Below are 15,214 nucleotides of genomic sequence, written 5' to 3'. Positions count from 1 at the left end.
AGGAAGGAAGGAAGAAAGGGAGGGAGGGAGGGAGGATCTTACCCCTTGCAACAGCCTGGACTGACCTGGAGAGCACTAGGCTAAGTGAAATAAACCACTCAGAGAAAGACAAACACCATATGATTTCACTCATATTTGGATTCAAATGAACAGACAAGCAAAATAGAGAGAGATTCATAGACAGCAGACGACTGTTGTCAGGGCAAGGGTAGCAGTCTGCAGGGATTAAGCAAAAAGGAAAAAAAGAGAAAAACAAACAAACAAGCAAGCACAATTTAACTAGAAACACTGAAATAAGAACAAACTGACTGTAACCAGAGGGGAGGAGGGAGGAGCACAACGGGGGAAAGAAGGGGAATGGTCATCAAGGAACATGTATAAAGGAGCCATGATCAAAGCCAAAGTGGTGTAAGACTGAGGTGGGAGGTGAGGGTGGGGGGAGCAGGGGAGAGTGGGGGCGGGGGATGGAGACAACTGTACTTGAACTACAATGAAAAAAAAGTTAAAAATAAATAAAAAGTACAGTATAAAAAAAGAAAGAAAAGAACTTACAGATATGAACAACAGTGTGGTGATTGCTAGGGTGAGGGGAGTGGAAAGAGGTGGAGGAGGATATAAGGGGAATAAATGGTGATGGACAGAGACTTGACTCAAGGTGATGAACATACAATACAGTGTACAGATGATGTGTTGTGATGTGAACACCTGAAATCTGTGTATTTTATTAATCAGTTTCACCCCAATAAATTCAATAAAAGTAATCATAGTAAGTAAAAGAAAATTAAGACTGTAAAAGGTTCTAAAATTCCCTATTCTCGCATTTTAAATCATTTTCTTGAAAATAAAGGTGAAGACATATATCTGTTGCCTTTAACCTCTACTTTCTCCTTTAAAATTACTGGAGTGCCCACCACCTAAAATCAAACCATCTTCTGTTACCATATATTAGGTCCCCCTCTACCCCCAGTACAATACACAGACCTAGTATCACAGAACTGTATGCTGTACCTATATGATCTTATTAACCAATATTATCCCAACAAATTTAATTTAAGAAACATACAACGATCTGAGTAATTCCAGGGAAGAAAGTCTGGTTAATTATTCAAAAATAAATCAATATAATCTACCATATCTAGAGATTAAATAGGAAAATTGACATAAGCATATTAGCTGATACAGAAGCATTTGACAAAAATTCAACATCCATTCATTATAAAAACTTTCAGAAATATAGCAATAAAAAAAATTTCCAGACCTTATAAAAAGCATCTGCAAAATTCCACAGATAATCAGTTACTTAATGGTAAAAGACTGGATTCTTTTTCTCTAATATTTGACGAAGGCAAGGATATTTCTACTTTCACTACTATTATTCAAATAGCATTAAAGTATGAACCAGTGAAAAAAGGCAAGAAAAGATATAAAGTCTATAAAGGAAAAAAAATAAAACTTTTTATTTTCAGATAACATAATTGTCTACATAAGAAAATCAAGATATGTTTAGAGAGAGTCTGAAAGAAGAGTGTAATTGTGTTCCATTCCTAATTAAATTAAACCCAAGATGGGGTAAGACCCCAAATTAGAAATCACCTTGTGATTAGCCTAAGAGTTTATTCTGACAAAGTAAGGGATCAATTAGACTTTGCTGCAATTGTATATAACAAAAAAAAACCTCAAATAAATAAGACCTTTTTGCTAAAAAACATTTCTACATATAAAATTCCAAGGAATCTGCAAAAAATTCTACAATTAATGAGTTTGGCAAGGTAACAGGATATAACATAAGCATTCAAAATCAATTGTACTTCTATATGCTGGCAATGAGCACACTGATAGCATATTTTAAACTAATATACATTTACAGTAACTCAAAAAAAAAGAAAAAATACTATGTATTTTGTAGGTGTAAACTGAACAAAATATGTATAGAACTTAAATGCTGAAAACTACACAAAGGTAGTAAAAGAAATCAAATAAGATCTAAATAAGACACACTATGTTTTTAGTTTTCTGAGGCAATTCCATACTGTTTTACACAGTGGCTGCACCAGGACTGGGAGAGCATTATGCTAACTGAAATAAGTCAGGCCATAAAAGACAAATACTATATGATCTCACTTATATGTGGAACCTAATCAACAAAACAAACAAACAAGCAAAAGACAACCAGAGACACTGAAATAAAGAACAAACTAACAGTAACCATAGAGGAGTGGGGAGAAGGATAATAAGGGATATAATACAGAAAGCGCCATCAAGGAGCATGTATAAGGGACACATGGACAAAGCCAAACAAGGGTAGATTCAAGGGTGGAAGGTAGGGATGGATGAGGTATGGGGGAATGGTGGGGTGAAAATGGAGACAATTGTACTTGAACAACAATAAAAAATAAAACTACATTTTAAAACACACCATGTTCGTGAATTAGAATCCTCAACACAATAAAGATGTCAGTTAATCTCAAACTGATATACAGGTTTAATACAATTCCTATCAAAATCCCAGCAAGAGTTTTTGAAGGAATTGATAGATTATTCTAAAATTTATATGATAGAAAGGCACATTTGGTTCTTCTGGCCAAGAGGGAGGCATAGGTAGAAACCCTTCACTTCCTTGCACAACCAAAAAAAGGATAACAACCAATCTAAAATCAATGAACAACCAGAAGTGCCAGAAAACCAAACTGCATGGAACTCCAACAACCAAGGAATTAAAGAAACAGTCAACCAGAACAATCAGAGTGGTAAGAACCCATAGCAATGCAGCAGACCATGCAGGTGGGGCTAGATGAGAAAAACTCGGGCAAGGCAGTGGACCATGTGAGCAGGGCTGGCTGAAGGGGAAACTGAGACTTAGAGCTGACTGTGGACTAGGGCAGTTGGCACGGTGGGAGAAACTCCCAGTCTCACACAAGAGTTCATTGGAAAGTGGGGCTAGAGCCCAGCAGGCAAGCTGCATTGTTCCCTCTCTGGCCCCTCCACCCACAGGCATCCTGCAGCACAGCAAGGGGGGTTGCTAGGCCCTGGTGAATACCTAAGGCCCTGCCTCATTACAACCTACCAGGTGTGCTGAGACAAAGAAATAGAGCCTAAATGAAAGAATAGCAAAACTTCAGAAAGAGAGCTAAGTGATAAGGAGATAGCCAACCTATCTAATGGAGAATTTAAAGCCCTGGTAATCAAAATGCTCACAGAAATTACTGAACTTGGTGGAAAAATGAAAAAACAAATGAAAGATACTCAAAATGAAATAAAGCAAAATATACAGGGAACCAACAGTGACAGGAAAGAAACCAGGACTCAAAGCAATGATTTGCAACAAAAGGAAGAAATAAACATCCAACCAGAACAGAATGAAGAAACAAGAATTCAAAAAATGTGAAGAGAGACTTAGGAACCTCTGGGACAACATGAAATGTTCGAATACCCAAATTATAGGGGTTCCAGAAGGAGAACAACAGCAAGAAATCGAAAACTTATTTGAACAAATAAGGAAGGAAAATTGCCCCAGTCTGGTGAAGGAAATAGACTTCCAGGAAGTCCAGGAAGCCCAGAGAGTCCCACAGAAGTTAGACCCAAAGAGGAACACACCAAGGCACATCATCATTAAGTTACCCAAGATTAAAAACAAAGAGACAATCTTCAAAGCAGCAAGAGAAAAGCAGAGAGTTACCTACAAAGGAGTACCCATAAGGCTATCAGCTGATTTCTCAAAAGAACCCTAACAGGTGAGAAGAAGTATCTGAAGTCATGAAAGGCAAGGACCTACATCCAAGATTACTCTATCCAGCAAAGCTTTCATTTAGAATGGAAGGCCAGATAAAGTGCTAACCAGATAAGCTCAAGTTAAAGGAGTTCATCATCACCAAGCCATTATTATATGAAATGTTAAAGGAACTTATCTAAGAAAAAGAAGATAAAAAATATGAACAGTAAAATGACAACAAACTCATAACTATCAACAAATGAACCTAAAAGAAAAGAAAAACAATGAAAACAAAAACTAAGCTAACAACTAGAACAGGAACAGAACAGAATCAGAGAAATGAACAACATACAGAGGGAGTTCAGTGGGGAGGGTGAAGGGATGAATAGGGGGGAAAGGTACAAGGAAGAAGAAGCATAATTAGTAGGCATAAAATAGACAGGGAGAGATTGAAATGGTATAGGAAACAAAGAACTCAAAGAACTTATATGTACAACCCATGGACATGAACTAAGGGGGTCAATGCTGGAGGGTTCGGGGGTACAAGGTGGACAGGGAATAAAGGGGGGAAACTGTAATATAATCAATAAAATATTCTTTAAAATAATTTTAAAAATAAAACAAAACATATAGAAAAGCAAAAAGACTAGAATAGCTAAGATAATTCTGAAGAAGCAGAATAAAGTGGACATAATATGTCTACCTGATTTAAAGATTTATTATCACCTACAGTAATCAAGACTTTGTGGTACTTGTGGAAAGACAGACAAATAGATCAATGTAAAAGAACAGAAAACTCAGGAAGAGACTCAGTCAAATATATCCAACTGATTTTTCACAAAGGTATGAGATCAATTTAATAAAAGAAAGGTAGCTTTTTCAACAAATGATACTGGAGCAATTGACACCCTTAGGCATTAAATGAAGCTCGTGCTAAACCCCACACCATATGCCAAAATTAGCTCAAAATGGATCATGAAATTAAAAGTGAAACATAAAACTATAAAAATTTAAGAATAAAACCTAGCAAAAATCTTTGGGACCTAGAGTTATGTAAAGAATTCTTAGGCTTAAAACCAAAAGCACAAGCCATGAAAGGAAAATTGATAAATTGCACTTCATCAAAATTTAAAACTTTTGCTCTGAGAATAACTTTTGCTAAGAGACTGGAAACACAAGCTATGTAGTGGGAGAAAATATTTGCAAACCACAAGTTTGATAAAGAACTGGAATCTAGAATATATAAAGAACTCTCAACACTCAACATTAAAAAAGCAAACAATCCAATGAGAACATAGACAGGAGACATAAAGAGACATTTCACTGAAGAAGATATATAGACAGCAAACTAACACACTAAAATGTTCAACTTCATTAGTCATTTCACTGAAGACAATATATAGATGGTAAACAAACACAAAAATGTTCAACTTCATTAGTAATTAGGGAAATATGAATAGATGATATAGCACTACACATATCAGAATGACTAAAATAAAAAACAGTGACAACACCAAATGTTGACAAGTAAGTAAAAAAACTAGATCACTCATATATTGTGTGTGGGAATGCAAAAGGGTACAGACACTTGGGAAAATAATTTGGCACTTTCCTAAAAAGCTAATCATGCAACCATCAAATGATACAAAAATTGCATTTCTGGGCCTTTACAGAGAAATCAAGACTTATGTTCACACAAAACCCTTACACAAATGTTTATAACAGCTTTACTAGTAAGATCCAAAAACTGGAAATAACCCAGATGTCCTTTAATGAGTGAATGGTTAAATAAATTGTGTTACACCAATGGCGTGCAATACTACTCATCAATAAAAAGAAATGGATTTAATACAAACAGAAAACTGCATAATTTTCAGATAATTATGATGATTAAAAAAACCCCAATCCAAGGAAGTTATATACAAATGATTCTACTTATATACCATTCTTGAAGTGACAAAGTTATAGAAATGGAGAAAAAATTTTAAGGAGTGGTTGAGGACAAGAGGAAAGTAGGCAGGACTACAAAAGGGAAATATGATGCATCCTGTGATGGAAAAGTTCTGTACCTTGCCTGAATCAAAGTCAACATCCTAGATTTGATATTACACTATGGTTTTGCAAGCTGTTACCATTGGGAAGGCCAAGTAAATGATACACAGGATTTCTTTGTATTGTGCCTTATAATTGTATGTGAATCTATAATTATCTCAAAATCAAAAGTTAATTTAAAAAAAAGTAGTGTGAAGAAAAAAGAAACCTTCATTCACTGCTGGTGGGAATGTAAACTGGCACAGCCACCATGAAAAACTGTATGGAGTTTCCTTAAAAACTAAGAATAGAATTACCATTTGGGCCAACAATCCCTCTTCTGGGTAACTACCCAAAATTTTTCAAAATATTTATTCACAAAGATATATGCACCCCCATGATCAGTGCAGTATTATTCATGGTGGCCAAGACATGGAAACAACTGAAGTGTCCTTAGATAGATAACTGGATAAAGAGGATGTACATATATACAACAGACTACTACTCAGCCATAAAAAAGATGAAATACTGCCACTTATGACAACATGGATGAATCTTGAGAATATCATGCTGAGTGAAATAAGTCAGGCAGAAAAAGTCAAGAACTACACAATTTCGCTCACATGTGGGATATAAAACTGAAAACAACAAATGAGCAAACAAGAAAAACAAACAAATAAAAACTCATAGACACAGAAAACAGAATGGTGGCTCCCGGAGGGAAGGGTTTGGGGAGCTAGTGAAGAGTAAATGGGATGAAATACATGGTGAAAGAGGAAGGTTTGACTTGGGTGATGTGCACACAATGCAATATATAAATACTGTATCAGAAGTGTATACTTGAAACCTATTTAATTTTATTAATCAATGTCATCCCAATAATTTTTTAAGTATTTATGACTGTTATATGCATAGCATAGCTAAAGAAATACAAAGTCCTTGCCCTTGAAATCATAGCTTATTATGGTAATAAACATATATACATAACAATTTCAAGGCAAAAAATTTGAGCGTTTTAAAATACAATGAGAAATAGCCTGACCACTTAACACCCATTAGAATAGCTATTATAAAAAAAAAAACCCTAAACTAAAAATTAACAAGTGTTTCTGTTATCCCAAGATGTATTACATTTCTAATTTGAAAACGTGAAGTAAAAAGTGTTTTTAAAGAAAAAGTTATCAGATGTAATCTCTCCTCTTTCATTTCTGATTTTATTTATTTGGGTCCTTTCTCTTTTTTTCTTGATGAGTCTGGTTAATGGTTTGTTAATTTTGTTTATCTTTTCAAAGAACCAGTTCCTGGATTTATTGATGCTTAGAATCATTCTTTTAGTTTCTATGTTGTTTAATTCTGCTCTTATCTTGGTTATTTCCTTTCTTCTACTTGCTCTAGGTTTTGTTGTTATTTCTCCAATTCTTGTAGATATAGAGTTAGGTTGTTTATTTGAAATGTTTCTATCTTTTTTGGGTAGGCCTGTATCGCTATGAACTTCCCTCTCAAGACTGCCTTCATGGTGTCCCATAAGTTTTGGACTGTTGTGAGTTCACTTTCATCTGTTTTCAGAAACTTTTTGATTCCTTCCTTGATCTCATTACTAACCAGTCATTGTTTAATAGCATGCTTTTCAATCTCCATGAATTTGAGTGTTTGTGAGTTTTTTCTTTGAGATTAGCTTCTAGTTTCAGGCCCTTGTGGTCAGAGGAAATGTTTAATATGATTTCAATTTTCTTGAATTTTTTGAGGATTGTTTTGTGTCCTATCATATGGTCTATCTTTGAAAATGTTACATGTGCATTTGAAAAGAATGTGTATTTTGCATCTGTCATAAATATGTTATTTAAAGGAAATATTTTCCATTCTAAAGTATTTTAATTAATTCACAAAAGTATAGATTAAATTCCTGTGATGAAGGAATGTGAGGCCTTCCATTTCACAAATCCACCAGAACTACTTTTCTTTTTAAGGTTTCCAAAATATTCTCCCAAGAAATAAATTCCAAAGTATTATATTTATTTGCCTTTTTTGCCCAAATCTCTCAGATATGGGAATCCTGAGAAATAGATAACTACTCACTTTTCAACTGTGAGTTTTCAGCCATCCATGCAATGCAAAGTTGTATTTTTAATAATCATTTTGTCTCATTATCCTCTATATATTTCAATAGCATATGTCTCTGAGGTGAGGACATGAAGACTAAAGAATGGAAATCCAAAATGAATGGTTCCTTTTATCCTTTGAAGCATCATTTCACTGCAGCCTCTTCTCTGTGCTGAGCCCCATGGTACACATATAAACTCACTTTCCAATCATTTCTGTGGGTTACTGACACTGGGTAATAGCAAGCCAGACATGCCAAACATATAATCAGACAATCATTGCAGATTCATTTTCCATGAATGGAAACACTGTTCATTCTTATTAATTAGCAAATCTACATAAGGCATAGCACAGAGCATAGAACCTCCATTGAAAGTAGCAATCTACCTCATTAATGTAATTTACAAGGACATTTGACCCATTCTATTGTTGTAAAATCTAAAAATAACAAATACACTCTTATGATTTCTTCTGGTCAAAGTGGAGGTGTAGGTAGATACACTTTGCCATCTGGCACAATGAAAAGAAGGACAACAAAATTAAAAACAAAAAATAACCAGAACTGCCAGAATATCAAACTGTACAGAAGTCCAACAACCAAGAAGTTAAAGAAAAAACATTCATCCAGACTGGTAGGAGGGGCAGAGACAGGCAGCTGCAGTGGAGAGGACTCCTGGCAAGGCAGTGTGTGGAAAACTGGGGTGGGCCAGGAAGCAGCTGGTGGAGGAGGCAAGGTAGTGGCTGGCAGACCAGGTCCCACATTTGCATGCGGATAAGCAGATAAACCGGGAGGAACAACAAGGAGAGAGACAGACCACACCACCCAGGGTTCCAGTGCAGGGAAATAAAGCCTCAAAATCCTTGATGGAAAAAACCTGTAAAGGTTGCAGCAGTGGGTGGGACAAACCCCAGCCTCATGGGAGAGCCCACTGGAGAGACCAACAGGGTCCTAGAATGTACACAAGCCCACCCACCCAGGATTCAGCACCAGAAGGACCCAATTTGCTTGTGGGTAGCAGAGGAAGTGACTGAAAGCCAGCCCAGAGCTGAGCAAGTGGCATTGTTTCCTCTCAGACTACTCCCTCACAGACAGCACCACAACACAGTGAAGTGAGTTGACTCACCCTAGCACATACCTAAGGCTCTACCCCTTAACATGTAACAGATGCTCTGATACAAAAAAAAAAAAATGTGGCCCAAATGAAGGAACAGATCAAACCTCCAGAAAAAATACAACTAAGCAATGAAGAGATAGCCAACCTACTAGATGCAGAGTTCAAAATACTGGTAATCAGGATGTTCACAGAATTGGTTGAGTATGGTTGCAAAATAGAGGAAGAAGTGAAGGCTATTTTTCACTTTGTGAAATACAAAGTGAAATAAAGGAAAATGTACAGGGAACCAACAGTGAAGGGAAGAAAACCAGGACTCAAATCAATGGTTTGGATCAGAAGGAAGAAAGAAATATTCAACCAGAACAGAATGAAGAAACAAGAAAATGAGGAGAGGCTTAGGAACCTTCAGGACAACTTTAAGCATTCCAACATCTGAATCATAGGGGCGCCAGAAAGAGAAGAAGATGAGCAAGAAATTGAAAACTTATTTAAAAAAGTAATGAAGGAGAACTTCCCCAATCTGGCAAAGGAAACAGACTTCTAGGAAGTCCAGAAAGCTCAGAGAATCCCAAAGAAGTTGGACCCAAGGAAGCACACACCAAGGCACATCATATTTACATTACCCAAGATCAAAGATAAGGACAGAATCTTAAAAGCAGCTAGAGAAAAGGAGAAAGTTACCTACAAAGGAGTTCCCATAAGGCTATCAGCTGATTTCTCAAAACAAACCTTACAGGGAAGAAGGGTCTGGAAAGAAGTATTTGAAGTCACGGAAGGCAGGGACCTACATCCAAGATGACTCTATCCAGCAAAGCTATCACTTAGAATGGAGGGGCAGATAAAGTGTTTGCCAGACAAAGTCATATTAAAGGAGTTCATCATCACCAAGCCCTTAATATCAAATGTTAAAGGAACTTCTTCTAAGAAAAAGATCAAAACTATGAACTATAAAATGACAACAAACTTGCAAGTATCAACAACCAAACATAAAAAAAAGAAGAAAAAACCCCTAAGCAAACAACTAGAACAAGAACAGATTCACAGAAATGGAGATCACATGGAGGGTTAGCAGTGGGGAGGGGGTGGGGGAGAATCGGGGAAGAGGTACAGGGAATAAGAAGCATAAATGGTAGGTACAAAATAGACAGGGGGAGGTTAAGAATAGTATGAGAAATTGAGAAACTGAAGAACTTATATGTACAACCCATGGACATGATTTTAGGTGGGGGAATGCTGGTGGGAGAGGGATACAGGGTAAAGGGGAATAAAAGGGAGAAAATAATGGGAGAATGGTAATAGCATAATCAACAAAATATATTTAAAATTTTTTTTAAATTCTACAATTTAAAAAAACCCTCCTCTTTGAAAAAAAAGAAAGAAAAAGTTAAGGAATATCATTTCAATTTTTACAGCAAGTATTGGTTCATGAGTTACTTTTAACATTAAAATGTTCTTGCTGAAATAAAAAATAATTTAAGGAAGAGTCTAGCAATACTGGCATATATTCATTAATAAAATATTAATAGTGGATTCTTATAGAAACATGATTCTCAAATGCAACATATCCTCCTAATAAACAGTAGACTAACAAAACTAAAATTTCAATAGAATTTGATAACAAAAAGGTAAACATGACCAAAGTTTGTTGATACTTAAATTACACTATGCAACTTGTAAATGTGTCCTTTTAGGATCTTGGCTCCATCTATCTCTCCAGATGCATCTCCAGCCATTGCACCCATGCACACTACACTGGCCATTGAAAATTACTTACTCTTCACTCAAGAATTCATTTTTACTTCCATACATTCCCTGTGTTATTGTTCCCACTGAATGAACTGGCCTCATCTCTTCTGTGCTTATTGAGAACTCCTTGTGAACTCCTCCCTGACACTCACAGACTGAATAGAAACTCCATCTCTAAAACCTTGAGTACATCTTATTAGTAAAAGGTATTTGTCAGTACCAAAAGGTCCTTGAAGGCAGGAGCCTGTCCCTTTTGAACATTATATTCACAGTGGCAAGCACAATGTCAGGAACATGGCAAATGTAATCAACTAAATTACAGTTTAAAAGAACCTAATTAGTAAATAAATTTAGCTTAAAAGAATGTCATCAAAGTTATAATTTAGCTGAATAAAGCTCAACCCATGGCTCTTTGCTGATTGGTATGTAAATGTGTTTTATCATTCTTCTGGCCAAAGTAAATATAAATTAAATACTCAAAGGAAGATTTCTGTTATGTATTTGAATTGTTGGAACACAGCTGTCAAATTAATCTCTCGGACTTAAAAAACAAAACTAAAGGTGAAAGACAAGGCTTGATGTAATATTTTATTTAAAAAAAGAAACTGTCTTTCTAAACCTGTAGAAATGTTACAGTAATAGAAATATTAAAAAACATTTTAAAATGCATTACATACCATTTCAATTTCTTGATCTTTAGCAACCATCTGTCGATTAAGAAGTTCTTTGCTTGAATCAAGTTTTATACAGAGTTCCCTTGTGGAAGACAAGTCTGCAAGTGCAGACACTTTTTCAAACTGAACCTTCTGAAGCTCCTCTTCCATCTTTACAAGAGATTTATGTAAGGTAGAAATCTGGGACTTGTAAGACCTTTCTGCATTTAAGTGCTGCAAAAACAAAATTGTATTTATTAACTTGGAAAGAAACTATGACATGGAACATAAAATGAGTCAAATCTTTTAACGAATGTACACTTACATTATAAGGAACTTTAGATGATATAGGTGGTGATACATGTACAAAACTCAGGGAAACATAAATTTGGGTTTCAAATTTCTATATATAAAATCCATGAGTAAGGTGGTCAAATGGTCATATTTGGAAAACAACTTTTCCCACTGAAAACTCTCAGCTCCAAAGCCAGTCGAGATATACATGTTTGGTCTATATTTGTCTATATTTTTCACAGTTACAATTACTCTACAGTATAAATATTATCATTTGTGTTTAACAAAGTGACAAATAAAGGATAAGCCACTATTTCCCCCCACAATACCCATTTTCCAATTCTTGAAAGGCATGTTGACATTGACCATAACATTGTAAAATGAGGACACGTGACTCTCTAGCACTTACTAATACCCAAAGGGAAAATACTATAGGCAAGTATAAATTAATACATCTACTTTCTGAGTAATAAGAGTATGTTTTAAAAATGGTGAGATTCCAGTTATATAAATGCTTTCAAACCTTCAATATAATTACACCTTTTTTTTTTCAGAAACAAAAAATGTCTCATGTAAGTACACTGCCACCTACAGAGAAGTATTTGCTATTATGTGAAGATAACAGAACTGAGAGGCAAGTAAAGACATTTTCTACTTTTCAACTTTTACAAAGCACAGAAAAAAAGTGCTCCTGGAATAAATTATTTGGCCACAATTCACTCTTAACTTTCTCTTTCCCTTCCTTCCTCACTCCATTTCTCACTCATTCTTTAAATAATCTTTTATCTATACATTTAGCCACCTACCCATCTATCCATCCATTCCATAATTATTGACTATATTCTATGTTGCAGCCAATGTACCTATATGCACATCCAATGGTATAGAAAGTAGTCTCTGCTCTCACAAAACTTTCAACTCTGGGGGAGTCATACATCAATCAAATAATCATACAGATGAATATATTAATATATATTAAGTAAATACTTCTAGAGGGAAAAAAAGTATATAAAAAAGGAAAGTGACCTAAACTGAGAGTTAGGGAAGTCATAAAGATTTTCTTGAGCAAATGACAGTTGAGCTGAATGAGATTTGAAAGGTGAATAGATACATACAGTGCATATTGGGGAGAGCATCTTTTCAAGTGAGGAATACTAAGTGCAAAGCTTTAGAGGGGGTGTGTCAGGGGAGGGAAAATGACAATATCTAAGAAGAGAAAGAAGGCTAGTGTGGATGGAGTTCATATCACAGTGAAGAGTGATAGGGGCTGTAATTGAAAAGATATACAGATCCATCCAAGCTGTCACAAAGGATAGGAGCTCCTTCTTTCTTTCTGCTGCATAGAATTCCATTGTGCAAATATATCATAGTTTTTTGATCCATTCATTTACTGATGGGCACTCAGGTTGCTTCCAGCACTTGGCAATTGTAAATTGTGCTGCTAAGTCTATGGCCATAACACCCTGAATGTGACAAATCTCGTCTGATCTCAAGCTAAGCAGGGTTGGGCCTGGTTACTATTTGGATGGGAGACTTATGTTTCAATATTCAAGCAAGATAGGAGATAAGAATTTAGGATTAATGGAGAGCTGGAACTGAGACCTCTATATTCTGGGACTCTTGAGAGAAGGCTCCAGGAGGAAACAAATTTACTCAACCTTACAGAGATACAAACAAAAATTTATCTTGTCTCTGGATAGGGAAAAACATGTCTTCTGTAAGAAATTGAAAGCTTAGGTCTGACTGGACTCAATTTTGAAGTCAGATTTTACATTACCCATCTTAAATTCTAAACATAAACATAAAGTCTGTCCCTTTGTACAAGCTCACCCATCTCCATGGTCAGGAAAGATTCTATAGCAGAAAAAAGTCCTTTTCATGAGGAACTTACAGTCAACAGAGCAGAAAACAAGCCATCATAAGTGAGAGTCAGAGTAACATAACACACAGCATGATCAAACTTCTAGAATTTCAAATTATTGAACAAAGTATTTTAGGAGGCATGGAAAATATGCTTAAAAATCTAAAGACATTAAAGAAAAATTGAAAAGAATACATATATGAAAAATAGTCAAACAGAACTTCTAGAAAGAAGGAAAAAGTAGTCACAAAAATGAAAAATTAATGAATGCATCAAAGAACAAACCAGTACATCTTAAGAGGGAAGAATGAACTAGAAGACAGATCACAGCACAGAGAGATAAACATATGAAAACTATGATAAAAAATAGTAATAAACATTTGGGCTAGAAGATGCAAAAAGCGTATTATAAAAGTTAAAGGAGACAGTAGAGTAAATTTGGAGGCAGTAAGAGTCAACGAAATAACATCTGAGAATTTTCCAGACCAATAAAAGGCACGGTTACTCTGACTGAAAAAGTACAACAAAACCAAACCCCACCACCCAAAAAATAAATCCATACCTAGACATATAATAGTGAGACTACACACAGAGAGAGAATACCTTAAAAGGAACCAATGACAAAAGACAGACTTACAAAGAATGACAATTACAATGAGAACACACTTCTCAACAACAAAAAAAGACAATTATTTTAACATTATCAAAGAAAATAAACTCTCAACCTGGAATTCTGTACTCAGCTAAACTAATATACAAGAGTGAGGGTAAAATAAAGCCATTTTCAGATAAATATTGAAGAAATAAATTCACAGATCAAAGAAAGTTTGAAAAAAGGGTAATGAATTTAAAAGGAAGAAAGAGAATGTAAAAAGCAATGATGAATTCTGTAAAAATGTGGGTAGATATAAATAAGCATTGACTTAAAAAATAAGAAACATAGCAATGATTTATTTTTAAAACATTTAAAACAACAGGGTAAAAGTAAAATAGCTATAACAATATCATAAAAGATTGGTGTATGAGTGTGCATGAGAAAGAGAATAAAAGAGTACACATGCACTAGTATGTAGGGTATTGTACTCAATTTTCAAATATTTCCAGAACCACACACTATTTGGAAGGAGGGTTGGAGATACTAAAATAGACTTTGTTAAATATGTATATTTCAATTTTAACTGCTGAAAGATTAGATTGAGAATGTATAACTTCCAAACCAATGAGCAGTGGGTGTAGAATGTGTATAAAGAAAACAAACACATACAAGACAGATAAAAGAAACAAAAGAATCATGAGAAGCAGAAAGTAAAAGATAAATCAGTAATAGTAAACCTAAATGTGCCAGTAATTCAAACCAATACAAAGAGATTAATCTTTTTTATTGTTGTTCAAGTACAGGTATCTCTATTTTCACCCCACAATGCCCCCATGCCCCATCCATCCTCACCTCCCACCCTCGAACCTTCCCCCTTTGGCTTTGTCCATGTGTCCCTTGTACATATTCCTTGATGGCCCTTCCCTATTATCCCTCTCCCCTCTCCTCTATGGTTACTGTCAGTTTGTTCTTTATTTCAATGTCTCTGGTTGTATTTTGCCTGTTTGTTTGTTTTGTTGATTAGGATCCACTTATAGGTGCGATTATATGGTATTTGTCTTTCCCCATGTGGTTTATTTCATTTAGCATAATGCTCTCCAGTTCTATCCA

At 35.3% G+C, this 15,214-nt stretch overlaps 1 protein-coding gene across 7 annotated transcripts in view; it reads right to left on the bottom strand.

Annotated features, from left to right (window-relative positions):
* Nucleotides 1-15,214, bottom strand: part of TSGA10 (testis specific 10) — a 158,069-nt gene that overhangs the window by 28,640 nt on the left and 114,215 nt on the right. For all 7 annotated transcript variants that reach the window (XM_036028303.1, XM_028517269.2, XM_028517268.2 and 4 more), the window contains one exon: nt 11,379-11,588. In XM_036028303.1, the coding sequence (XP_035884196.1) occupies nt 11,379-11,588 (210 nt within the window). The remainder of the gene's footprint in view (nt 1-11,378; nt 11,589-15,214) is intronic.

Source organism: Phyllostomus discolor, chromosome 6 (genome assembly GCF_004126475.2).
Source record: "Phyllostomus discolor isolate MPI-MPIP mPhyDis1 chromosome 6, mPhyDis1.pri.v3, whole genome shotgun sequence".
Lineage (NCBI taxonomy): Eukaryota > Metazoa > Chordata > Mammalia > Chiroptera > Phyllostomidae > Phyllostomus > Phyllostomus discolor.
The sequence above is the reverse complement of the archived record's forward strand: the minus strand, read 5'-3'. Positions and strand labels throughout refer to the sequence as shown.